Source organism: Pseudopodoces humilis, chromosome 1 (genome assembly GCF_049639895.1).
Source record: "Pseudopodoces humilis isolate 2021_Gansu_Grassland_sample_001 chromosome 1, ASM4963989v1, whole genome shotgun sequence".
Classification (NCBI taxonomy): domain Eukaryota; kingdom Metazoa; phylum Chordata; class Aves; order Passeriformes; family Paridae; genus Pseudopodoces; species Pseudopodoces humilis.
Window position 1 is genome coordinate 147,735,140 of NC_142200.1, and position 25,450 is coordinate 147,760,589.

General features: G+C 48.6%; 1 protein-coding gene across 2 annotated transcripts in view; it reads left to right on the top strand.

The window, feature by feature from the left end:
• The first annotated feature begins 220 nt into the window (after positions 1-220).
• Positions 221-25,450, top strand: part of LOC102108460 (mitogen-activated protein kinase kinase kinase 3-like) — a 75,697-nt gene continuing 50,467 nt past the window's right edge. For both annotated transcript variants that reach the window (XM_014256777.2, XM_088062695.1), the window contains exons 1-2: positions 221-306; positions 21,054-21,133. In XM_014256777.2, the coding sequence (XP_014112252.2) occupies positions 21,130-21,133 (4 nt within the window). In that variant the 5' untranslated portion in view covers positions 221-306; positions 21,054-21,129. The remainder of the gene's footprint in view (positions 307-21,053; positions 21,134-25,450) is intronic.

Here is a 25,450-nt window from a genome sequence, read left to right on the forward strand (position 1 = left end):
CGGTCCGGAGCTGCCGCAGGGCTCGGAGCCGGCCCGGGGCTCGGAGCCGGCCCGGTGTCGCCCCCCCGAGGCGGGGCCCGTTCCGGCCCGCCGTGGCCCCGCTCGCTCGGCGGCTGGCGGGGCCGGTCCGCCCCCGGGCCCACCCCCGCCCCATTGGCCGCGGCGGCTCCGCGCGTCACCGCTTCCTCCGCTTTTGTGCGCCGCCCCAGGCAGCCCCGAGCTGTGCCGAGCCGAGCCAGCCGCTGGGAGCCGAGGTGGTGACACCAGCCCCGGCTGGCCCCGCATGTCCCTCCGCGGGTGACCCCGGTGAGTCCGTCCTCAGCCCCCCTTTCCGCGGGCGCTGGGTCCTTGCCTCCGTGAATAGTTTCGTTCTTTTAATTATTTTACTGTCTGCCGTGCTGACAGCGAGAGTTTTGCAGCCGGGTCTGGCTTCCGTGGCTTTTTCTTCCTTCCTTTCTAGTCTTGCAAGCGGCAGCTTGTCCCTGCGGCTGTGTTTGGGGAGCCGTGGCGGGGGAAGCGGGGGGTCCCCAGGTGGAGGGCGCGGGTTGCCGTGTCCGTGGGTACGGAGCGGATTGCAGGACTGACCTTCCCCGAGGCTCCCCGCACACCCCTGCCTTGTGCTGGTGCTCTCGGGTCGCTGCTTTCCCCGGCTTGTTGCCTGGGTGCCTGTCCCAGCGGCAGCTGCTGACAGCGAGCGCCGGGATTAGACTCCGATGCCCGATTTGGGATGCATTAGCGTTTGGAGCCAGCGGTTTCTGGATGTGGTCACTTGGGTCCCGGCTCCCTGGAAAGCATCGGGGGAGGGGCGGGGGTACTTGGCCATCCCTCAGTCTCCTGCAGAGCTCTCCCTGCACCGTCTGTCCGGAGCGGTGAGGATGGGATGAGCTCGGGGAGGAAGGCTCCGCGGCGGGCGCGGACCCGAAGCCCGTCCCCGCGTGGTGCGAGTGGCCGGCGGAGCTGGGAAAGCTGGATTTCCACTTGGACGGAGCGAGCGGCTGCCGTGGGGCTGTGCCACGAGTCGGGATGATGCTCAAGGAAGGGTTTGTGCTGCCGGCACCAAACCTCTGCCCTCCGCGGCTGTGCGGGGAGGAGCGGAGCAGAGCTGGCAGCCGTGGACCAGCTGGGCAGGTCGTGCACGGTGCCCAGGTACAGCTCTTGCTGGCCCTGGCGCAGCTCGGAGAGAGGCTTCTCCCTCGGCTGCTGCTTTTATCCTCCTCTTCAATTCCTGTCTTGTAATCCAGTAGTTTTTGGGAGCTTCTGGTTCTGGGAAGGGTCTTGCATGAGTTGCTGGTGCATGAACCAAAACCAGGAGGCTCACTAGGGATTTGGAGGCTTGGGATTTGTGCTGGGTTTAAGTGATCCCAGGGATTTCCAGGGATTTTTCGCTTCTTCAGTGAGAGTGAATGGTTGGGGGAAATTTCTTTCAGGATTTATTACTAGTCTGGTATGTGCAGTTTGACGAAGCTCTCTGCAGGATTTGTGCATGGAGTGCAGCTCTTGGAAGCAGCCTCAGGTGTGCATCAGATCAGTCGCATCTGGGGCTTTGCTCTACCTGTGTCTCAATTCTCGTGTCACATGGTCCAATTTCCAGAACCCCTAATTTGACATTAATTATAAACAGGGATTCAAGGTTTCCCGGGGCTCTTGCAGATCAGAGCAGACCTCCACAGCTGGGCACAGCCTTTGCCCTGGGAAGGTTTTCAGCTTGTAAAAGCTCCTCTGTTGAGGCAGGACGTGAGGCTGGGTGGGCTGCCAGCCTGGTGGGATGTGGATGTAAAGGACCTTTTATACTTTCCTTGTGTGAACGGGTTTTGGTGCTGCAATTTTTTCCATGGGTCCTTAATCTCCATCAGAAACTCACAGCTCTGCTCAACGCGTGCCGATGGGCAATGCATTTATATTTCTGGAGGCTGTCAGAGCCTGTGAGGGAAGTTGCTCACGCAGAGAGATGTGGTCTGGATTTTCACCCAGACGAAGCGACTCCGACGCGAAAAGCCAGCGACTGTGGCGGCCAGAGGAGCGGCTCCATCCCGTCCGGAACGTTCCTATTGCTTGATGATGCTTCGTGATTTCAGCCTGCAGCTTGGACTCGCTGCTCTGTGAATTTTCCCGTTGGGAAGACGCCGGTGAGGCTCCCCTGGCGTGTCTGGCTCCCTGGCAGAGCCGTGGGATGGAGTGTGCTGCTGCAGCATGCAAAGGGATGTGCTTCCAGCCCCGCTCTCCCCAGATGGACGTGGGAACGAGTGCGAGGGCTGGCAGGATCTTCTGTTCTGGTGGATCTGGCTCTGCTGTCTGAGACCTGCTGGTCGAGGCTAGAGGGAAGTGAGTCAGGGTTTGCTGTTAGAAGGGATATCTTTTATTAGACTGCTCGGGGAAGGCAGGCTGGCTTTGGATTGCACCAGTCTGTCTACATGTAGAAGAAAGGAGGGAGCGATTCCTTGGAGTCTGCCTTGGCTCTCCAGAGTAAAGGAAAAACCTGAAAGAAAATGAGGTAAAAAAAAAGGACAGATTCAACTACAGTTCAACCTGTGCAGCTCATCTGGCCTAAAGAAGCACATTTCATCCCTCTGTGAATCTCTGGACTCCTCAGATCATGAGATGCAGCACAGGACAGGGACATGCATCCCACGTGCCAGCCCTTCACAGGAGGTGCCTGAGCCCTTTCCAGCCTGGCTCCCGCAGTGAGGAGCTGTGGGAGAAGGGGATGGTGCTCGCTGATGCCTGAAGGTAGCAGGAGGCTGCTGGGCTCAGTCTCTTCCACTCCCCTCTTTGCACAGAGCACAGGCCAAGCACAGTGTGCACAGAAATGTGCAGAATGTCAGCTGTGCTCAGGGGAGATGGAAAATGCAGTGTGGAGCCATAAGATGTGGAATATGGATTTAAGCTTTTTTATTTTTTATTATTTCCCCAGACAGGGGGGGAAAAGCTAGAGATGGCCCACTGATACTGAACCTGGTATGTTCACCCTCAGTCCCCAGTCTTTATTTATTTAGCTATTTAAGTTCCACAAGGGAAAATGGGTGACCAGGTGTTTTTGGTGAGTCCCTTCAAGGAGCAGGTGCTCCTCACCCACAGGCCAGGGCAGTTCAGCACTACCTTTTCTGACTTTGCTGAGTACAGTGTGGGATGCAGAGGTGGTGAATGTCATCTCAGTTGTGCCTGAACCATGCTGTCTCTGCAGGCTGGCCCCATATCCTGCGTGGCATGAGCCTTCATCTGATAGGGTCAGTGCTGTGGTGAGCATCAGACAGGCAAGATGAAGGGTTTTTTGTCTGTGAAGGTGTGGGTGAGCATGCAGGAGCATGGGTATGTGAGCATTTTTGTTTGCTTTCTGTCTGTCCCTGCAGTTCTGATGTGGTCCAGCCAAGTAATCTTCCCGTTAGTCGCTAAAACGCTGCTGGTGCCCAAATCAAAAGGGTGGTCAGGCATTGGAACAGGCTGCCCAGGGAAGTGGTGGAACCACCATCCCTGGAAGTGTTCAAGAACAGTGCAGGTGTGGCACTTGGGGACAGGGTTTAGTGGTGGACTTGGCAGTGCTGAGTTAATGATTGGACTTAATGATGTCAGATGTCTTTTCCAACCTTAACGATTCTATGATCCAATCAGTCTGTCTCAATTCATCTTTAATGACTCAAGAAATTAAAAGCTAAGATTGCATTTAAAGATCAATGCCTTGCTCCTCAAAGGCCCTGGGGAGCTGTTCCCTGCAGCAGACCTGTTGCATGGGCATGAGGAGGAGCACAGAACACTGTAGAGGGGCTGCAGCCTAGGGGTACCTGGCTCCCTGCTTTGTTTTGGCACTGGGGATGTTGCACCAGGAGCTTCCCCTGGAGCCACAGGGCTTGAGGCCAGGCAGAGACCAGGATGGTGGAAAAAGCAGCATCATCCTGGTCCGTGATGAGGACCCCTGCAGCTCTACATCCCTGTCTCTGTGATCATGGATGGGGACACACCACTGCAGGTCATTGCTGTGTCTGGTCCCAGGTGCCAGCTTCTGGTCCCAGGACACTTGGAATATCTGTGAGGGTTTGACCTTGGCTTTCTGAGGCTTTTAGAGGTCAAAGGTGAAATATATACCTGTGCCCTTGAAAACAGGGGTTTCAACTCCCAAATGCATTCCCCAAGCACATTTTTTCTATGCTGGAAGATTCTAATATAAATGTTAGTGGAGACAGAGGCTCAGAATTTAATGCAAATCTGTTGTTGGTTCTGCTCTCCTGAGTTAAACCCCAGGCTGGCCACCATTTTATGCAGAACTAATTGTCACTTCTGCAAGAGCTCCTTTGATTTTATTCTCTCCATTCTGGGAAATGGTGCAGCCCAGGGAGAACGAGCTGTAACAGCAGTGAACCAGGGTGGAGCTGAGCCAGGCTTTGGCTCAGAAGCTGCCTGGGACAAAGTCTGGCTGGCAGAGCGTGCCGTGCCCAGCGGCTCAGGCCAGATCCTGGAAGGAGCTGGCCAAGCTCCTGCGTGGGCTGCTGTGTAAACAGCATGTGTTCAGGCCAGATCCTGGGGGGTGGGAGCATGGGTCAAGTGTTCAGGTAGCGATTAAACACCAAATTGCTTGAAAAAAATAGCCCTGGGTGGGTGGATTAGAGGTGCTCTGCAATACTGCTGTGGCAGGGACTTGTATGCTAAAGTGACAAAAAGTCATCTGAGTGATAGCAGGGTGATTTAGATGGAGAAAAAGACTTTGCACAGTTGCTTTGGAAAAACAGTTTGTGAGATAAGTCTTTGTGATGGAGGTAGGAACGCCTTAAATCCATCAGTGCTGAAGGGTGCATGTGGACCCTGCAGTGCTTTGAGTGCTCTTGTCTTGGCGTGGTTATGTTTGTCTTGTCCACGTGCAAGTGTGTCATGCACAGTGGCTTTCAGGTGCTCCCAAATCCCCAAGGGAATATTGAAAACTTTGCAAGTGACTGTCCTGAGCACAGATACTGTGTGTGAGAGTGAACTCTGTGTTGGACCAGTGCAGAGGGTCAGAGGAAGATGCTGCTGCTTTGGCACATCTGATGAGGTCTGTCCCTGTTGAGTTGTCCTTGTCCTGCAGTCCTGGAGTGGTCAGGCAGCTGGACTGGATGGTCATTGTAGATCCCTTTCAGTTGAATTAGTCCATTCTGTGGATGTGCATGGAAGTCTGTTGTGATGAGGAAGGTGGATTACTTGGATTGCTTAGTACTTCTGTGCTGCAACCTCTTGTTTTTGGGGTTTTTGTACTGAGCAGAAGTCAAATCATCACAGTCTAGTTGTGAACTGCAGATTGTGCAGCGCCGTCCATGGTAAATAAGAGCCCAGAAGAGTTTAGCAGATCCTTAATTTCTTCACAGTGGGCTGTCTGCACTTTTTACTCTGCAAGCTGGCAGCAGGGATGCTCTATTCCAAGCCATGAGGATCCTGCAGGAGGGTTGTGGACACAGGGTGATGGGCACATCTGGCTCTTAATAACAGCGATATCTTTCCCAGATACAAATTTAAGGGTTGGGGAATTCCCTTGCTTGGGGCAGTGATTTGTTAAGGAAGGGTTATTTGGGTTAAATGCCTTGGGGAGAAGGTGTGAGGCTGAGGTCTGTTATCACAGGTGGTGAAGGTGAACAGCAGAACAGGTGAGAGTGTGTGCAGAGAAACTCTCTCCTAAATACCCTCTTCCTTTCAGCCTCTCTCTTCTTCCTCTCTGTCACTAGCTGGGGAGTACCTTGTGGGGAAATGTCCCTCTTCAGAGGGTCAGTGCAGAGAGCTGCTGATAACACTGTTATCTATAGCTGGGTGATGCAGATGGGGGCTGATGGTGGTGTTACCTACAGAGGGGTGATAACCCTCAAGTCACTGTGCTGTGGGAGTATGTGGCTGGAGGGAGGTATGTGGGCTGGGTCTGTGGGGCAGAGAGGTTTGGGAGTATGTGAGTGATGGATAACCAGTACCTCAAGATCAGAGATCAGAGATTTGGGCTTCCTTTTGTTGAGACTGATCTGTGCATGGGTGCAGTGTGGGGCTTGTTTAATGAAGCATCCTTCAATGAAGATACCAGGCTCCTGCAGAGCTTTCCTTGCTGATGGAAAGTGTTCATACTGCAGCCTCAATGTCTTCTGTTTGCCTTTCAGCACAAAACTACAGCCCTGGGACCTCTCCTGGAATCCTGCTGATTTCCTCTTGGAGAGTGGCTTTTGGGAAACCTCAGCACCTAGTGGTTAATAAACCACTGGATTGCTGCTCCTTGGTCTTAGTACCTCAGTGCTGGAGCTAGCAGAATAGCAAGAGTCATTAGAGAAATATGCAAAATATTCCAGTTATTTCTCTTTGGATGGTGCTGGTAGCAAGTAAAAGAGATAAACAGACTTTGTGGAGCTGTGCTTAGCTTATTGCATCATTGGCTTTACTGAAAGGGTCAAGGTCCAGCTCTGGATGTTGTTGCAGGATGCATTTGAGCTGCTCCTGAGCTGTGCTGTGCCAGAGGGAAAATGTTTGGTATCATTTTAGTGCCCTCTCCGTGTGTTCCTTGTGAATGGTGGCCATGGCTGAAGAGCTTTGGTAGAGTTCAGGATGGGACAAGTCCTGTCAGGTTAATTTCTTGGCTTTGCACTGGAAAACTCCACCCTTGGCTCCTGTTAAACCCCAGGAGCTGCTCCTCCTCTGGCAGTGGCAGCCGAGGGAAGCCCTGCTGACATCTGCTGCAGCCTGCTGGGTGTTGGGGCTGGGAGGGGACCATCAGGGCTCCCTGGATGTGGAACCACACAGCACAGAGTGCTGCTCTGTCCCACTCCTGTCCTCAATTTTCTGCTAGGATGGCTCCTGGTGGCTTTGCTGCCTGGATCTGCTTCACTGGTGGCCTAGGCTGAGTTCTTCTTGCTCCTCTTGTGACATGGCTGAGATGATTTGCGGATTTGAGGAACCATGCCTGTTCTTGCCTATTTTTGTTTGGATTTGGTGTGCTTACTGAGACTGAGAAGCTGAAATGTTAAAGACACGCACAACACACCTGGCTGATGACACAAGAAAAAGAGAAAATGTTTATTTAATTATTCCAATACTTCAGCAACTTCACCTTCAGCACTACAGGTGTGAATAAAATCTGTTGTGAGCCTGGTCTGCTGTAAGGGCTGAGGACGTGTTTTCACAATTGGCTTTTGGACTCAGCACAAAAGGTGCTGAAGATTGTGTTTTCATCTCTGGATGGGAATGAGCTAGTTCTAGTCTTAGTCTGTGTCCAGGAAATCCTGTTCTGGAGAGCTTCCCTTCCAGGAGCCCAATGGGGCTGTCCCAGGGAGGTGGTGTGGCACACTGAGCTTGGATGAGATGGAGCAAGGCTTCCTGTACCTGGTTCATCATCACTTGGGAAGCTGACTTGCCTTTTACGCCAGGTGTTGCCAGAGAGGTGCAGTTTGGTGTCCCAAAGCACCAAGGAGCTTCCCAGGCGGCAGTGGCTGTGTGCTTGCTGTGAGAGTCACCAGGAGATGATGAAAGTGGGAAATGTTTGTGGAAGGATACGGGATGTGTTGAACAGGATCTCCCCTTGCTGCATGGGGATCCTAGCACTTCCCTGACCTGTCTTGGGCTGCATTTCCAAAACCTTGGACCAGCTATGGTTGAAGGGCTCTGGGCTGCATCACAGGATGTCACTACCTTCGTGGCCATGTTCAGGAGTGTCACCAGGGGCTTGGAGTGGTGCCCCTGCAGGAGTGTCCCCAACCCAAAGAGGATTCCTGCTAATCCCCTCTCCACTTGCTGCCTGTAGCAGGCATCCCTGCCTGCTCCAAGTGTGGAGCACTGACAACACCCCTGGATCAGGACCTGGGGGATCCTGCCTGCGGAAGGCTGTGCTAAATGCTTTCATGGGACACAACTTGTGGCATCTCCTGTAAAACCTCCTGCAAGGTACCTTCCTGCAAAGCTCTATTTTTGGGCTGTCTCTGACGTAATCTGTCAAGACACAGGCTGCTCTTTGACTTAGTGCTGAAAGTCTGGTTGGGGATGGATGACCAGTTGCTTACCTAGCATTACCAAAGCAACGAGTTGTTGCTTTCCATGACTCATGAAAATGCACTGTAGGCTCTTAAGAATGGCTGAGATCATTTTTTGGCTGGCTTTGGGCATCTGGTTTCCTTAGCAAATAGCAGTGGGGGTGGAGGGAGGGGGATTTCCAAACTCGTTTCTTTGTCTGTGTGATCTGGTTTTTAGAGCTCGGCTCAGAAAGTACTTACTTCGTTTTAAAAAGGGAATGGGAAAAAAAGGGACCTGTAATTTCCATCCCTGTTTAGTTTTTGTAGCATGTTTCATTTAGTCGTGGTTTGGTGTGAAAAGGGGAAAGGTGCTAATAATACTACAAACCCGTGTGTTGTGTTTCTCCTCTTAAATAAGCAAGGATAGAAATGTTATGAGTGGTATTTTCCTTTTAGATCAAATCTTTCTGGGGAAGAAGAAGGAGGTACAGAGGAAATTCTACAAACAAAAAAAAATTAATTTTATTTTTTTGACCATCTTTGCTCAAATAGGGAACTTTGATGATGCAGCAGAGTCTTAGCATGAGGTGTTTTAGTGTTTGGTTAATCTGATTATTATTTAAAAATATTTATTCAATAAATATTATAATATTATAAATATTATAATTAATAAAATATTTATTATTTTATTCACTTTCTGTTTTTTCCTGTGCAGTCCAAAGGCAGCAGCACAGACATCCTTGAGAACCAAGTGCAGCAAGATAAGCATTCACCAAAGGGACTCAGAGCCCTGTGACAGCTGCAGGGGGCAGGAGGTCCCCAGGTGTTCTGACACCGCTGCAGCCAGGTTGCAGCAGCCTCTGTGGTATCCTTCCCAAGTCCAGACACCATTTACAGGCACCTGAGAGCGGACAGAGGGGAAATCCTGGGTAGGCAGACGGTGATGGTTTGGATAAAGAGATTTGTGGTGCGGTGGGTTTGGTGTGCCCATCCTCAGCTTGGCTGGGAGGAGCGAGGCTTTGGTGTGTTCCACACTGTGCAGGAATTTGATAGCCGTGAAGCAGCCTCTGATGCTGGGCACGGTCTGTGCTGGTGCTTGGCTGGGTTAATTCTGCAGCCAGGGCAGGCAGAAGCGTGTCCTGGTGTGCTGAGGATGGGCTGCAGAGGAGCCGCAGGTCTGTGCTGGGAACAGCAGGAACACAGCAGCTCCATGGCCCGGCCCTCGGCCAGGGCTGAGCGGGAACAATGCGGCTGAACAGGTTTGTGCTCACTCCCTTGGCATCTCGGAGATGAGATAATGCAGAAACCAGAGGCTTTGCCAGCGAGGTTTCCTTTCTCTGCCCCGTGCGTGCCCAGCGAGCAGGAGAAGCTGTCCTGCTGCTGTCTCTATGAAAAGCTGACGAAAAGCAAAGCCTTGGAGCTCGAGGAATGGCACGGCTGAGCTCCAAGGCTTTGAGGGTGATGGATGCCACCCCCAGGGCTTGGCTGGGCTGCTGTCTGCATGAGCACCCTGTGCCAGGAGCTGCTGTGAGCATCAGAGCTGCTCAGGCCCTTCGTGTTCTCCTCCACCTCCGAATTTCTCTGCATCTTTGCTAGTTAGTTTGGACAGAACGGGTAAAGAGCACTGGTTTAACCAGTGGTTTGTCTTTACCCTTTTTTTATCATGCATATAATGTATTCAATGCATGGCCTAGCATGCCACAGATCTGAGTCTTCTAGGTGTTAATTGTTTTGTTTCATGCAAAAATAGGAAATAAATGTGTCCTGAGGTCTTCTGCTCTTTGTGGTGCTAGTGAGTATTTGAACATGTGGCCAAAGTTTATTTTTCTGAAGTGGTGGGCAGCTGCAGCCCAGGTGTCAGGAATGCCATGGTGACACTGCCCCAGGCTCAGGAACAGCACGGATGAGCTCTGTGAGATCCAACACAGGCTTTTTCAGAAGGTCAAGTCCTTATTTATAGATGAATTTTTGCCATAAGATAAATTTCTGCTGGGCAGGATCCACCAGTAGCTGTGAATCTGGTGGTTTTGGTGAGCAGGGAAAGCCAGCTGATGGGCTGGCATTGCTGAATTCCATGGCTTTACCCTGCTCGATGCTGGACAAAATAAGTGGAAACAAAATCTGGAAAGGCGCTCTGCTGTATTATTACTTCATTTTTTTAAAAACTTCTGTGCCTTGATATTGTCCCCCAGTGCATAATGTTCTTTTGACTAGGAAAGCCAGTATCAGGGTACCCCAAAGGGGCTGTGTAGTTTCTAGGCAGGTGTTGCTATGAAAGCTGCATTTTTCCATCTGTAACCTACAGATAGAGATTTTGAAGGAACCCACCTCTCCCCAAAATTAAGTCATTCCCTGTCCAGTCTAAGGTTTCCAGTGTATGCTCTTGGCCAAAGGGAATCCTGGATCACATTCTTTCCTCAAAAAAAAAAACCAAAAAAAAAAACCAGATTTCTTTCTTTTAAAGTAGATGTTTCTATTCCTTCTTGTTTGACCAAGTCAGACATGACTTACACGTCTTCAACTTTTGACATCTGCAAATACTTCTTTTTAACAAAAAAAAGAAAAGAAAGGGGAAGTGTGGATTCTGATGCAATCATGTGACTCCAGAACAAGGTTCTTACGAAAAACACAGAATCCTGTGAGAATCTGAAATGCTCAGGATTATCCCATTGTCAGCAGAAACCTTTCCAGAGATGCTGCCCCATCCCTTGGTGTCCATCTCATTGCAAGAGATATTTAGACTATGTGGCTTTTGTTGATTTTTTTTTGTTTGTTTGTTTTTGTTGATTTTTTTTATGGTGTGGGGTCTTTTTATTATTTATATGGCGAAATATTTTTCTCCTTGCATGGTCATATTTGCAGATCTGTGCCCTTGAGGCTCTCAGGTGCTCTCTGGGTTGTGTGAGGATGGTCTCTTGTGGAAGTCTTGCACTCTTTAGGCATTTTAAAACCAAGAGAGAGCCTGTTGTGGCATGAGTCAATGCCAATGGAAATTGCCATATAAACCTAAACACCAAAACTGCATTGGAGCCTCTTCTCCCCAAACTCTTTGATTCCTTGCTTTTCCCTTTCTTGGGTGGTTGAGGTTTTTTGAGTTTTTTTCTGACAGTCTGTCACAGGAAGCTTGACCTGGAGGTTTGCTGGCTGCCAACCTGCCTTCTGCAAAAGTAAATGAAATGCCTTTCCATCTTGGGCAGGAGCAGGCTTGAGAGCTCAGAGAAGCACTCTGATGGTACTCAGGACAAAAATGAGGTTCCTGTGCTGCTCGTGGCTGTGTGACAGGAATTAGGGACTTGCTTGGGTGCCTCAGAGCTGACTGGAGCTGAAAACCAGGCTAATGCAAGTCCTCTGATGCTTAACTTTCCTTGGGTAAGCCCTGTTAGCTGTCTCTGGAGGCATTCAAAACCTGCCTGGACGTGATCCTGTGCAACCTGCTCTAGGTGAGCCTCCTTCAGCAGGGGGCTTGGACTGGGAGATCTCCAGAGCTCCATTCCCACCACAGCCGTTCTGTGATCCTGTGAACATCTGGAAAACAAAACATCTCAGCGGGCAGCTCTCCCACCACGAGCAGGCGAGCGAAGCCAGCGTGTTTCTCTACAACGTGGGAGATATTTACCCTGTGACTAAGCAGAAAAGTTAAGAGATGGAAAAGGTCCTGTTAGATCATCTCGTCCACCTCCCTGCTGGTGAGCAGCTTTTCTCCCTGGGGTGTATTTATGAATAGGCTGCTGGGCAGACAGGAGTGGTTTGCTCAGGGCGCTGTGGAGGAGCAGCAGGCAGCCTGTGCAGGTGAGGGACTCTGCACGCACGTGACTCAACCTGCACGTGCACAAATTGCTTGCAATGATAGGATTTTGTAGTAAAAGGGCCAAAAGCTCTCAACTTGACGTTCTTGGCGTGTTTGGAGCCTTCCCCTTAACTTGCAGGCATGAGCTTGTCTTTTTATAGCATTCTAGGAATAAGCTAATTTTACTTCATGGTGGAGTAGGTGGCTTGAAAACTAATAATAATAAGGGGGGAAAAAAAATAGAAGCCTTTTGGAAAGGAGAGGTCAGCCAGCTGGACCTCTGCACAGCTGGCCTGGGCTCTGCTGGCCGTATCTACGACAGCGGTGTGCAAAGGCTCCCAGAGGAGATGTCAGAGAGGTGCAGGTGGAAATGCTATTGCCATGACAAACAGAGCAGTGCTGGAGTGTCAGGCCAGAGCTTGGGGACCATCAGCATTGCTTGGTTTATTACTGCTTAGTAACCACAGCACGGTGCACGTGGATTGGATTTTATTTCGCGTTCCCCAATTGCGGCTCAGAGCACTCGGGTTGAAATCGGTGAGTGTTGAGAGTAAAGAGACAAATTCTGTCCTTAACTAAATCAGGAAAGAGCTAGAGCATGTGCTCTCCTAGGGAATGGGAGCAGGACTTTCCTATCCAGACATGAACTGAACTGCCTTCTCCTACTGAGCCTGTGCTGGTTTTTGCACTTGGGATCATCACTGTGCTGGCTCCAGAGGTGTCTCCTGGTCAACACCAGTGTGAGATCAATATTTAGGGCTAAGGATGAGAACCATTCTTTGGTGCAGGTGAGCAGCCAACCTTCCTCTGCACCGGTGACGTCTTTTGCTGGTGGTGGCACTTGGTTGGGCCCCAGGGGCTGTTCTGCAAGGTCTGATGATCCATTTCCCGACACCACGGCACATTTTGTGTGGTTTTTGGAAGCGTTATGGGACGTCTCTTGTCTGAGCAATTGCTCTGTTGCATGGGGAGAAGCTCTCCCAGATCCATGAAGGATCTGTTTCATGGTACAGGCAGTGTCCCTGGCACCACTGGTCTTTCTCTTGGCTTGTCCTGTGGAAGTGACATTATCACAGATGACGTTTTCCGGGAAAACTTCCAACACTTGTAAAGAGCTCTGACATGGGCTTCACCTCCCTTCCCTGCACCAGACATCTTCTAGGGAGGAGGGAGCTGGGGCAGGGCACAGAGCACACAGGGAGCAAATCTGCCTTATTATTATTTCATATAGAGAGAACTTGGCCTAAAGATGTAAAAAGGAATTGCAAGCTCTGTCTGGACACCACCTCTCCTCATCAATTAGCAGCATTAAACTCTCAGCAGGGAGGATTAATTATAAAACTGAAATCTTTCTATCATGACAGCCTTCTGGTTTCCATTGAAATGCAGCCGGAGGACTGGAAAGGCTTCTGTATTTTGTTTTGATATGTAGGCATATGCTTCTTTCCATCCTGGAAATTAATTCTGTCTGTCTGTAACGGAGCCGTGGGAATCAATATTGAACTGAACTGTATTTCTCCAGAGCTTTCTTCTAAAAGTAGTTGACTGCTTCCCCACTGTGCCTAATAAGTGACCTGATTTCGGAGCAGCTGAGCAGCTGGCCTGCCAGTTCAGAGGTGTTGTACAGCTGCCTTGATGGTGCAGAGTTGGTTCATGGTCTCTCAAGGGTGATGGCTTTCTCGTTTCTGAAAATCTCCAGGTTGGACTTTCTCTGAGCTGGACAAAATGCCCACAGTGACTTTCCATTGCTCCACACCAGGCTGGACATCGTAGGAGAGGAAGTTACTCATCCCACTGCCTCCCCTGCAGACTGCTCTTGGCCTTGGTGAGCTGTCATGCTCTCAGTCTCACGTTCTGCAATGCCCTGAGCTGGGTTTAGAAGCAAGATGTGCCTTTTCCTCAGTGTGGTCATCTTTTCTTCCCTTTTATTCCCTTGGGGAATAGAGTGAGTGCAGCAAGAAGCTGCTGTGGGAGCAGGTCACTCTTGGGTGATGGCACAGCTTGGGCAATTCTTCTGGGGAAGAAGCTGCCTTGTGTGCACTGCAGCAAGCAACAGGCTGTGCTCAGGCTCTGCAGAGCCACAGCTTTGTGAAAATTGGATGGGGAAGGGCTGGCAGGAGAGGCAAGGCAGACCTGGGAGACCCTGAGTGCTCTGAGCTTCGGGCAATGTGTGAGCTCTGCAGGCCTGTAAGGTTCTGTGAGCACGTGGCTGTGTGCTCACAGTCTGGTTCCTGCACTGTGCTTGGCTCATTTTTCACCGTGATGGCAAGTGCACTTGAGTTCATGTGATACTGCAAGTCCAGAGGAGGAGGAGAGCAAAGCTCTGTGCAAGCTGCCCCACTTGCTTGTTTCGTAACCCCATCACCACCCCAGTGACGGCAGGCACACGCCAGCAGCTCATGGGACCGGCACAGTCCTGGGGCTGTGCAGAAACCTGGTCCTTCTGCCCAAAACCACAGCTGGCTTCTAATCTTTGCTTGTCACCAAGCACTCGCTGAGCTCTGCTTTCTCCCACTGGAGAAATCTCAATCCAGAGTTTCATGGCAGAAGTGACACGAGCAAGGAAAGGACCTGTCAAAATTTGTGGTGGCTGTTGAGGTCCTGGTCTCTCCATGTGCTGTGGAGGTTGTGCTTCTTGCCCACAGAGAAGGAGCAAATCAACCAGGCAGCTGCTGAGAGAGCAGAGAGTGGTCAATTAGTGCTGAGCCCTCGGCTTCACAGTCGATCAGAAAGTCTGGTAGGGATCAATAAAATCCAGCCAGGCTGCGGGGGCGAGGCTGTGGCTTGTTAGAGAGGAAGCTGTGCAGGGGGATGGCTGCGAGGGACTATCGATCGTGGCAGGCTGAGGGTAAATGCTGGATTACGAAGGCTGGTGGGATGGCTCCTGGCATGTGCAGGTGTGTTATCCTCTGTGCTCTCAGGGGGGTGTTGCAAGGAAGAGAAAGTGGATCAGAGACGAGGTGGGGTGAGTCTGGAAGTTGGCACAGTGGCTTCAAAGCCCTGATCCTGCCATGATGTCATGCCAAGAGCAGGGGATGGATTTTGCTCCTTCCCAGTGCAGAGCTTGGTCACTTAGTGTTAAAATCCCTGCTAGAGCATGTTGGACCAGCTGTAAGGTTGGTTATGTGTTTGATACTCTTAGATGTTGAAGCTTCACAGATGGGGTTGGTTTCTGCCTGCCATTATCCTCATGGAGAACTGGGGATCCCAGTCCATGGTGCAGATTCCAGCTCTCAGGACAGGTTCTCCATGGCACAACGTTGGCTTTGCAGCTCTCTGGTGTAAAGCTTCATTCATGGAGACTCTTTGATACCAGAATTTCTCCCAGTTCCTTTTCCCAGGAAAGATTTTTTTCTGAGATAAACACTTTTCTGATGGCTTATTTCACCTGAAGGTTTTACTATCTATTCCTCCTTTTTGGTTTCTGTTCCTTCTCCTTCCTGTTTTTCTCAAAAACATGGAAGAAAGAAGCCTGAAGCTTCACTTTTCCAGATACATGGTTTTGCTTTAATTTCCCTCCCACAAAATCTTTGGTCATTTGAGGAGAAGGACAAAAATAAGGCAATGAAAACCTGCAGGAGGAAGAAATGACAACATTCTTCTGCATTGGTTTTTGTATTATATGTAGAAATACCTTCCCTTTGCTGTGTTCACTTAGAGGGGAATGTTCATTGGAATCAGAGGGTTTCTGTAGGTGTAACTGGCATCAGGGTTTCCCTCTGATTCATAAGCACACAGAACTATCTGAGGACAGGATTTTGCCCTGTGAAAGGGACAATGATGCAGGACAGTGCTCTCCCTTAGCTGCAGATCTTCGTTCTCACAGGCAGGGCTCTGTGTGTGTAAATAGTTCTAGCTCAGCTTCATCTGGGGAGGTGAATGTTCAGGCTTGCAGGAGATGAGGATCCTTCAGACTTGGTCACTCCAGTGCCAGATTTGAAAACTTGGATTTAGGCACAGTGGGACTGAGGTGGGCTTTGGGGTGTAATCAGGGTGTCTGCAAATTTTTTCATCTTCACCAGTTGCTGGGGGAAGTGGTCCCTCTATAAATAATGTGAGTTAAGTAGAGACACAATTCTGTGCTGTGCAGACCCTGATAGAAAGAAAAGCCCAAACAGGTGGAGACCATAGTGCTCTCTGGACACTTGCTTTGCTTGGCCTGTCTCTTATATGTAAAATAGATTTACTCTGACCTGATGGGACTGAGCTGTCTGACCTTTGCTGAAAGAAGAGCCCTTTTTAATCCTTTTGATTTGCTTCTTTGTTTTATTGTTCCAGAAGTTTGAGATCTGTATGGAAAAATCAAAGCTACTTAATATGCCAGTATACATTACTGATTACTGCACTGACTTTAGTAAAAGGAATATTACTGCAAAGCAAGAAAAGGGACTGAGAAAAATACCAGTATCTAAAGGGGCTACAAGAGAGCTGAAGAGGGACTTCTTACATGGAGGTGGAGTAATAGAACAAGGGGGGATGGTCTTAAACTGAAGGAGGAGAGATTTAGATTGGATATTAGGAAGAAATTCTTTCCTGTGAGGGTGAAGAGGCACCCTGACACAGGGTACTCAGGGAAGCTGTGGCTGCTCCATCCCTGGAAGTGTCTAAGGCCAGGATGGATGGGGCTTGGAACACCCTGGGATAGTGGGAGGTGTCCCTGCCCTTGACAGGGGGCTGGAACTGGAAGATCTTTAAAATCTTTTTCTACCCAAACCACTCTATGATAACGTACTGAAGCATGCTGCCTGGAACATTTAATTTATAAAGTAATTTCTGAGAAGAGGATTTGTTTTAAGATCTCAATGGCTTCTTTAAAGGGCTGTCATGGATGTTAACAGCAGGACTCAAACAGGTTCTAAACCTCTTATTCTCAGTACACCTCATGCTAGAACAAAGAGGATGGCTCAGGAGACTTTTCCCCAGAAGCAGCTGTCAAGTGCAGCTGCCCTGGCTGGGTCACTGACTGAAGGAATCCTCCACTGGGCACGATGGCTTTTAAACACAGATCTGTTCTCTCAACAGCAGGTGTTGTGAGAAAGATTCTTATGCAGTTTTGGGGTGTCATACCCAGAACTGGTGAGATGCAGCCTCAGCTGATGGGTACTGATCCAGAATTGCTTGCTGGGTTTCATGGGCTGTAGTTCCCAGGGCACGGGCTGGCTCCTTCCATGAGCTGTGCTGGTCTGTGCATGTCACTTCCAGCATAGCAGCCTGGTCAGGGGAGGTTTTATTCTCCTCATCTTGGCTCATGGACTTTGTCCCTTGAGCTCTCTGGGGAGATACACCTGCAAACCTGGCCTGGTTAGACACATGTCTGCAGAGAGTTCCATGCTCATAAACATGGAACCAGAGAATCATTTTGGCTGGGAAAGAACTTTTTACATCGGAGTCCAACCATTAATCCAGAACTGCCAAGTCCATGACTAAACCATATCCCTAAGTGCTACATCTACAGAGATGTATGGTCTTAAATTGCTATTTTTTTACTTCCCTTGCATGGTATATCCTTTGTATAACCTGAGTGGAAAATGCCATGGGGGCAGGGTTTTATGTGTCTGAAGTGGCACCAAAATTTAGCTGTTCTTTTGTGCATCCCAGAATATGGGTCCAGGTTCCAGGCTGAATGTTCTGTAGTGTCTGGAGAAAACTATAAGGATGAGGTTGGGATGATCAGAGAAAACCAGTAATATTCCAGCCACTCTCCCTTTGCCTTTGAGTCCCTCTTTGCCAAGCCTGCAGGCTGCCTGAGCTATCAGCACACATACATTTGTGTTCTCACCATTAAAACAATCTCATTTGCTTTGCTGTTGTTTTTAACACTACCCCAGCGCTGGCCTCTGAAGCTTTTTGAAAATAACATTTACAATAATATTTTTAACAGTTCCGTAGTATACAAAACTCCAGTGCTCTGGCAGGACTCCCGGAAACTTGCCGAAAGTTAATGTGGTCAACTCTTAAAAAGGAGAGATTTTTTCCGCTTGACTCTTGCTTGTTAAACTCTCTGAGCCCAACATGTTCCCCGCTGCTTGAAAAAACAAGGAAAGTCCCAATTTTAGCAATGCTAGTTTGAGTAGCTTTCCAGCCGAGCCCTATTTCAGGGGCAACTGTGGCTTATTATTACTTTTTTTTTTCTTTTTTTTGTTACAGTGGTGTGTGCCCTACACCTTCAAACCAAAGTGCTAAGTGGTGCTCAGGCAGGAGTAAGTAGGTGCTGCTTTCCCAGGAAGTCTGGGGATGATGAACTGCAGAGGGAGATGCTGCTTGCTTGTGCTGCAGCAGTGGCAAGACTTGCTGACTTGAATGAACTCTGTGTTTTATGGTGGATGCTGAGCTTCCGTGGGGTAAGAACAACCCTTTTCGGGGTAGGTGATACTGTAAATCCCATATATCAGTAGTAGACTGCAGGTGACTCCAGCTCCAAATGCTGGACTACACTTCCTGCTTTCCTAACCTTCATCCTAAATAATTCCTCACAGTAAATCTGCTGGTCACTTTGTTTTGTCTTCCCTTGCATCCAAGAGAAAATCACACCTCTCCATCCTCTCCTTCCCTGCTTTGCTTTCTGTAACTTAGATCCACAGAGGCAGGAGTCATGGATGCACAGACATGTCATGGCTGAAGCGTTGTCTCCCCTGAGCTCAGTCTTGCTTAATCCCTTCCCAGCCAGGAGTATTGGAAGAAAAAGGGAAAAATGGGATTAATTTTCCAAGTGGATTAATAACCTTGCACACATCTCTCACGTAGACAATCAAACCCTGCGCTCATGGAGCCGTGATGAAGTTGTGCTGCTCTGTCTGCAAAGTTCAGCTCAGGCAAATCAAAACTGCTTTTCCCCTAGATGAGAGCACCTGTGCTGGCCTTTCCTGCAGGTGAGGTAACTTCCAGCAGTTCCCTGGGCAGACTGGAGCAGACAGAGCCTCTTGCATGCACAACACAAACCTGGAATACATTGCCCCAGCATCCCTGGGAGCCAACGCCTTGCTGAGCTCTCTCGCTGCTTGGCAGGTGCTTTCCAGTGAGAACCAGGGAGATTTCAAGTAGGTTTAAAGAGTTCTGTGGGCTGTGGGAGTGCTGCAGTGGCCAGTGAGAGCCCAGTTTCAGATGCTCACTGGTTTTGTGTCCCAAACTGCCAGCACTGATCAGGGAGCTTAGTGGGAGGAGAAGCTGCTTGGAACAGCATCTGTAGGAAAAGAATTTTCCACTTTTTTTCGCCCTCTTATTTTTCCCCCCTCCCTTTTTTTTTTAAGGGACATAATAATAGGACAGAATTTGTACTAGAAACAGGAATTTGTCCTTCTGTAACAGGAAGCTGCTGGTATGTATTTTTGGGAAGCCACGGAAATCGCCAGTGTTTGCAGTCCAGTTTGAAGGCCGGCTGTGCTCAGGATTGAGATCTGCTAAAACAGAAAATCCTTCATTCTCTTGTGTATCTGTGGAGGTTTCCTGCCCTGTGTGCAGGGGCTGGTTTGCTCAGGAGGGCTGGGCAGTGGGCTCTCAGGGGTTTGCTGTGGCAGAGGTGATGGAGAACAGCACAGGGAGGGCTCTGCTGGTGGAAAGGTCACCTGTTTTTTCCAGGGCTCGTTTGCACAGTTCCTGTAGGTGTTTGTTTTTGTGACTAGATACGGTTTGGAAAGGTCTGGAAGGTCTCCAGAAATACATTAGAAAAATCTATTGCTATGATAGGAGAGTTAAAGTGGGCTGTCCCAGGAATTTACAGTTAATCCAGCCTGTGGCCCTTGGTGCAAACTATGCACGCAGCTTAATTCCTGGAAGTGTCACAGCAGTTTTGAAAGCAAAAGTGAAGGTTTGGGCTATTTCCTGCTCTTGTTATAATCAGATGGACTTTTTGCCCTGTTTTCTTGCTGGTTTTCTGCTCCCTCTTGTTTCAGTGTTGCATGGACTGACCAGTTCCTTCTCAATTTTTAACCATTCAAGCTGTTTGGTTACTTCTTGCCTCCTCCTTGGTCTTGCAAGTGGAGAGAGCAGAGTAGCTGGTGGTCCTGGGCTCTCAGGCTGAGTGGTGCTGTCCTGGGAGGAAGCTGCAGCAGCAGAAGGAACAATGCTCTCCTCTTGGGGGCACCTGGATGTCTCAGCCTCTGCTGCTCTCTTATCACCTTCCCTTCCTGCTTCTCTCTCTCAAAATGGGTTGGATAAATATTCCTCTGCTCACCAGCACCGAGGCACCACCAGAGCTGCAGAAAATCCTTTTAATCCGTGCTTGGGACCATTGCTGGTCCTCTTCAGATTTGTTGCTGTGTTTGTGTTGATTTGACCAAGCCAGGAGGTTTTCAAAGTTCCTTTTCCTACCATTTCTGACCAATGCCTCATATTCAACACTCCAAGAGCCATGGCAGTGTCCTGGAGCACATGGCTCTCATTGACTTCAGGGCAACCTGCAGGACAGGAATATCTTACTCCCTGTGCAAGTCTGATCAGGTCCTTGAGGTGTTTCTCCCTTTTCTTGTGCTATCACACAGATTTATGACCAAGAAATCTGAGGGCTTATCAGGCAGCTAAAGTGGAATTTGATGTTGTCTTCTGTCACAGTGTCCTTTAAAAGGTGCCCATCTTTAGGTGGATTTTGCCTTCATTCAGTCTAAAATGAGGCTTTTCATTAGTGAGCAGGACAGGCTCCAGCAGGTTCAGGCCTGTTTTAGTTTCTTGGTGGCCAAAAAAAACCCCAAAAAACCTGTGTGCAGGAGTTTGGCTGAATGCAGGATGGCAAGTCACTGAGCCCACTTGTGAGCTGGTGTTGGGGTCAGATTCAAGGCAGAAACTCTGGGAGGACACACCTCCCAAGAGGGATGTACAGGGCAGTCGCTGCTGCTGAGGGCTGCCTGCACTCAGCTTTTTCCCCATGCAACCAGAGCAAAGCTGGTCTAGCTCTGGTGAACCTTGGCTGCCATTTGGAAGCCTAAATTTAGGTTTCTGCTTTGATCCAGGACTGCTTTTCCATGTCCTGCTGTCATTCTGTTCCTCCAGTGAGTGTTGTCCCACAGAGAAGCTGCGGAACGTGAAGTGTTAAAGATGGTCTTGCTTTAGGGTTACATTAATCATGTAAAAACGCATTAAAAATACCATGTAATTAAAATGTTCTGCTCTTAAGGAAGTACAAGGTGTTTACTCCAAGATTTCAAAAGCATTAAGGTCCCAGGTTTGTGATGTGTTACCTTTGGTGTGTGCAGAGGAAGGCAGACTCCTGCTCTCCGTTCCTAACTAAAGATTCTCCTCTTTTCCTCCTTTCCAGGTGATGCTGGGGACAGGCTCTGTGAAAAGTGGGCCATGTTGTCATGTCAAAATTAATCTGTAACCTCTGTGTATGTTTGTTACAGGGTGGATGCTTGAGAGAGGAGGATAAGGCACAAGAGTCTGGGACTGGTGGAATGGAGGCCTGATGTAGATGGAAAGATGGGTAAGAACTGGATTTCCCTGGAGCAATTAATTTTCTGCAGCCTGGTAATTTTGGTTGGGACTACCAAGCGTGGCAACAGACTGGGGGACATTGCTGTGATGCTCTATTACATTGCTTTCTAATTTATGTTTAGCATTTTAGTGGTGCCAAAATTGGACAAATTTTCTTCTTATTCTGAGTGTGAGCTGGTGGATGATGTTCTAGGTTGAGTCTCTTCCCAAGTGTGCCTTGTATTTCTCTGCAGAGCATCTTCATTCCCTGTAGATCTTCTCCCAAGGAATTTTCTGTTTCAGACAAAGCTTGAATATATTGCTTTTCTAATTGGTGACCTGAATTACTTCCACTTTCTCCGTCTTCTGTTGGAATAGTTGTGTATCAGATGCTCTGTGGTGCTGAGGGAACATTTATTAAGTGGGAATTATTTATAGTTCTGGAGGTACATAGTGATTTTGATCTTATCTCTATAGAAAAGAACTTTCTGCTAAAGAAAATTCATTATGTCAGGAATTGGGACCAGTTGGAAGTGCTTAAATGCCTTCCTGACCTGGTGACCCAAGAAAGGAGAGGAGATCTTGGAGGAATCCCGGTTGAAGCTGAGCACTTGCACATTTGCAGCATTTACACAAGTTCACACAGAACTTTTCAGGGATGGCTGAAATGATGCTTTAAAGAAGGAAAAAAAAAAAAAACCCAAAAAAAAGAGATATGTGTGGGAATCCCAGTAAATTTAGGGTTTGTTCTTGCAGGTGTGTAGAGTCACACAGTCACAGAATGGTTTGGGCTGGAAGGGACCTAAAACCTCATCTCATTCCAACCCCCTGCCATGGCAGGGACACCTTCCACTATCCAAAGCTGTTCCAAGCCCTGTCCAGCCTGGCCTTGGACACTTCCATGGATCCAGGGGCAGCCACAGCTTCTCTGGGCACCCTGTGCCAGGGCCTGCCTACCCTCACAGGGAAGAATTTCTTCCTAATAGCTAATGTAAATCTTCACTCTGTCAGTTTGAAGCCATACCCCATTGTCCTGTCACTAATTACCCTCATAAAAACCCTTGTAGAAATGTGATTCAGAGTTTGGGTAGTGGTTTGAATTTAGAAAATGAAAAGTGTGAAGCCACTACCACACTTTAAGTGTTTATTCTCTCCTATGTAGAAAGGAGAAGAGTGGTATTTACTCCATCCTGGCTTTATGTTTTGTTTTTGCTCTTTCTCTGTTATCTAGAAGAGAGGTTTTGTGGGAAGAGAACTAATTTAAAGCTAGGTTAAAAAAAAAAAAAAGGGAAGGGAAGAGAAAGTCCAGATCTGCTTCTTCAATATAAAGAATGACCAATTTCAGTTTAAAATCCCTGGTGACTAACCCTAAAATTTTTTAGAAACATTTTCACTTTGAAGGCAAAAGCCACTGCTTTGTCAAGGCAATGTGGGTTATTTTAACAAGGAAAGTTCAGACTCACCCTTGGCACCAGCAGGGTGTTGCTGGCTCCAGCCCAGCTCTCAGGAGATTGTCAATTTGGTGATTTCTTGTACAGAGCGTGGTTGATAAAACTTGCTCGAAGTGCCTTCAGCCTGCCATCTTCAAATGTAATATGGGTGTACCTGGGCAGCATTAATTGTGGGAAGTCTGGAGTGAAGAGAGGCACTGTGGCTGTTTTTTTGGGAATGGGAGCAGAATCAGGAGGAGTCTTGTGCAGGTTTGGAGTTCTGCTTGCACTTTGTGTGTGGGTGGAAGGTGCTGTGCATGTCCCCTCACCAAGATGTCACTGCTGTGGCTCATCACCAGCAGCATCCACACCTTTGTGGGGTTAGATCTGCCAGGATGTATCCAAATGGGATCACAATGTGATCCTGAGTCTGGTCTGCAGCTTGGCTGTCAGGATGAGATGGCTGAACTCTTGTGTGTCCCCATCAGTGTCACTGAGCGGTGCTTGTCAGTTAAAGAATTGCTGCAATGGCTCTGCTGATGCACAGGAATTTGGGCTAAATTTTGAGGGTTTATTAGTTCCACTTCTCTCCCTCTTCTTCCTTTTATATGTGTTTGTCTACTCCATGCATTGGGATGAGGGAGCATTTTCAGGGGAAGTGCAGGGAATTTGCGGTCACATCATTGATTTCCTTCTGGAAAGGAATACAGAGGAGATGTGCTGGATGAGGTGATCTCTGACAGTCTGTTCCAGGTCTACCTTTTTCCAGAACCCTATTTACAGTCTGCTCAGTGTCTCAGAGTTCAGCACAGGACTGTTCACTCCTAGATGTGTTCTAGGGAAGTTGCATGACCTTGCATGGAGACCACAAGACGGGAAGTGGGGACTTCTGGCGTCTCTGTGTCATGCAGTGCTTGGACCAGCCCTGTGCAGCAGTGGTGTCCCAGGGCTGGTGCAGTATCTCTGCATGTGCCAGCTTGGGACCAGCCTAAGTCCTTGCCATTGAGTCTTTTTATTCATCTTACAGTCCATTTCCATCTGCAGCCTCTCCCCAAGACTCCTTGTAATTTGATCAAATGAGTGCTTATGACACTTCTAAAGATATCTGTATGTGCAGTGCAACACAGTGGAAAAACCCTGCCCAATAAGTATTAAAAATTGCTTATTTTAATTGTTTACTGTGTGTTTAAACATCACAGTAAAAGTAATATTAAAAAAAAACCTGCAGAAGTTGGTACAGAAAGCACCAGCTTGTTTGTTGCTTAACTTTTATTCTTTTTTGTTTTAAAAATGATTTAAGTATTCTCAGTTGTGGTTATGAAATGCTGTGTGCATGCATGTGTGTTTCTGATGGTAAAAACTCCAGGAAGGCTGATCTGTTCTGCTCAGTGTACATCCATACAACTCAAAGGTTTAGGTCTTTAGTGCTTTGCTGGAGTGACTTTTGCTTTGACAGAAAGGTCATCTGAGGTGTGGGAGATGGGAGAATGGTAATGTTTATAGTATTGACTTGACAGAGTGTGTGTGATTGCAGGCTGGGCTGGCAGAAGGCACAGCATCTTGCTCAGGGCTTGTCTGAACAGCCATGGCACGGCCATTCAGCCCAGCTCCTTGGGTTTTTTGGGGGCTGCTGAAACAGAGAGAACTGCTAGAGCTGGTGGGGGCAGAACAGACCCTGTCCCATGGATGTCCCAGCCCTCCCTTGCCGTGTTTTCCTCATTCCTCAGTACACAATGCTTTCACTCTTCCTTATTGCTCTTATCTTTCTCTTTGTGTGCTGAGAGCTATTAAGGAAAAATTAGTTCATTTTTAATTGCTGCACTTTATATTATAATACAATAATTTAACTCAGAGAGAGTCTGGGTTAAAAGGTGCCCATGGTCTCCTTCTCCCTTCCCTGGCACTGCACTCGTGGTACCCAGGGCTCAAATTTAGGGTGCTCTGGGCACGTGGGGAATGTGGGATTGGACCTGTATCACATCTGGGATGTTGCAGCCGTTGCTGCAGCAACAGGTTAGGAGTTCATGGGCTCTGAGCTGAGGCTTTGAGCGCTGGAAGTCGCTGGGCTGGGAGGGAGAACGAGTTCTTTATGATCCCTCAAATAACCTTCAAAGGTATCAGAGTCAGTCAGGGGAAATAACTTGCCAGTTACATTTCTTTGCTGGGTAAACATTTTTCTACTTTCAAGTGTGCTCAAGAGAGAGGTATGGGTTGTGGGGAGAGGTAATATCTTTTATTAGACCAAATGATAGAGGTGGAAAAAAACAGGCTGCCTTTTAGGCACATAAGCCCTTCTTCAGAAGGAGCAGATTTTAAGCTTAGCAGGGAAACTGCTGGAGTAATTGGACCAAGTTTAATTCAATTATGTTAATCCATTAGAGAAAAATTAGTGTGTGTGGAGCAAAGGGCAGAGTTAGTGAAAAAGTTGTGAAAGTTTCTTGTGGGATGAGAAACCTGCTACCTTTGAAGTGGTGAGGAGTAGCAGAGCTACAGGCATGCAAAAGTTTTCTTAAATGTGGTTAGTTTTGCTTTTTAAGGGTCTAGGCCCTGCTTGCAGATCTCCTGGACTAACTTTAATTCGCAAAAGCAGACGAGAAACAAGGAGTTTGTCACGAGCAGTAGGTTTATGGTTGGGCTCAAAGATCCTGTCTCCTGTTCCAGCATCCCAGTAACTGCCTGGATGTGAGGGGCAGCAGCTGTTTCCCCAAACTCTGCCCTCTTCAGCAAATCTTCCCCCCACCAAATGCCACCCAATTTCAACCCAGACATTGTCCCCAAGAAGGGGTGAAGGCTGTGAGGTGGCTGCACCTCCACAGGTTGTGCTCCTGAGGTGCTGCAGGTGGGGAGCTGAGAGAAGGAAGAATGACTGTCAGGATGTGGCACGAGCTGTACCTGGG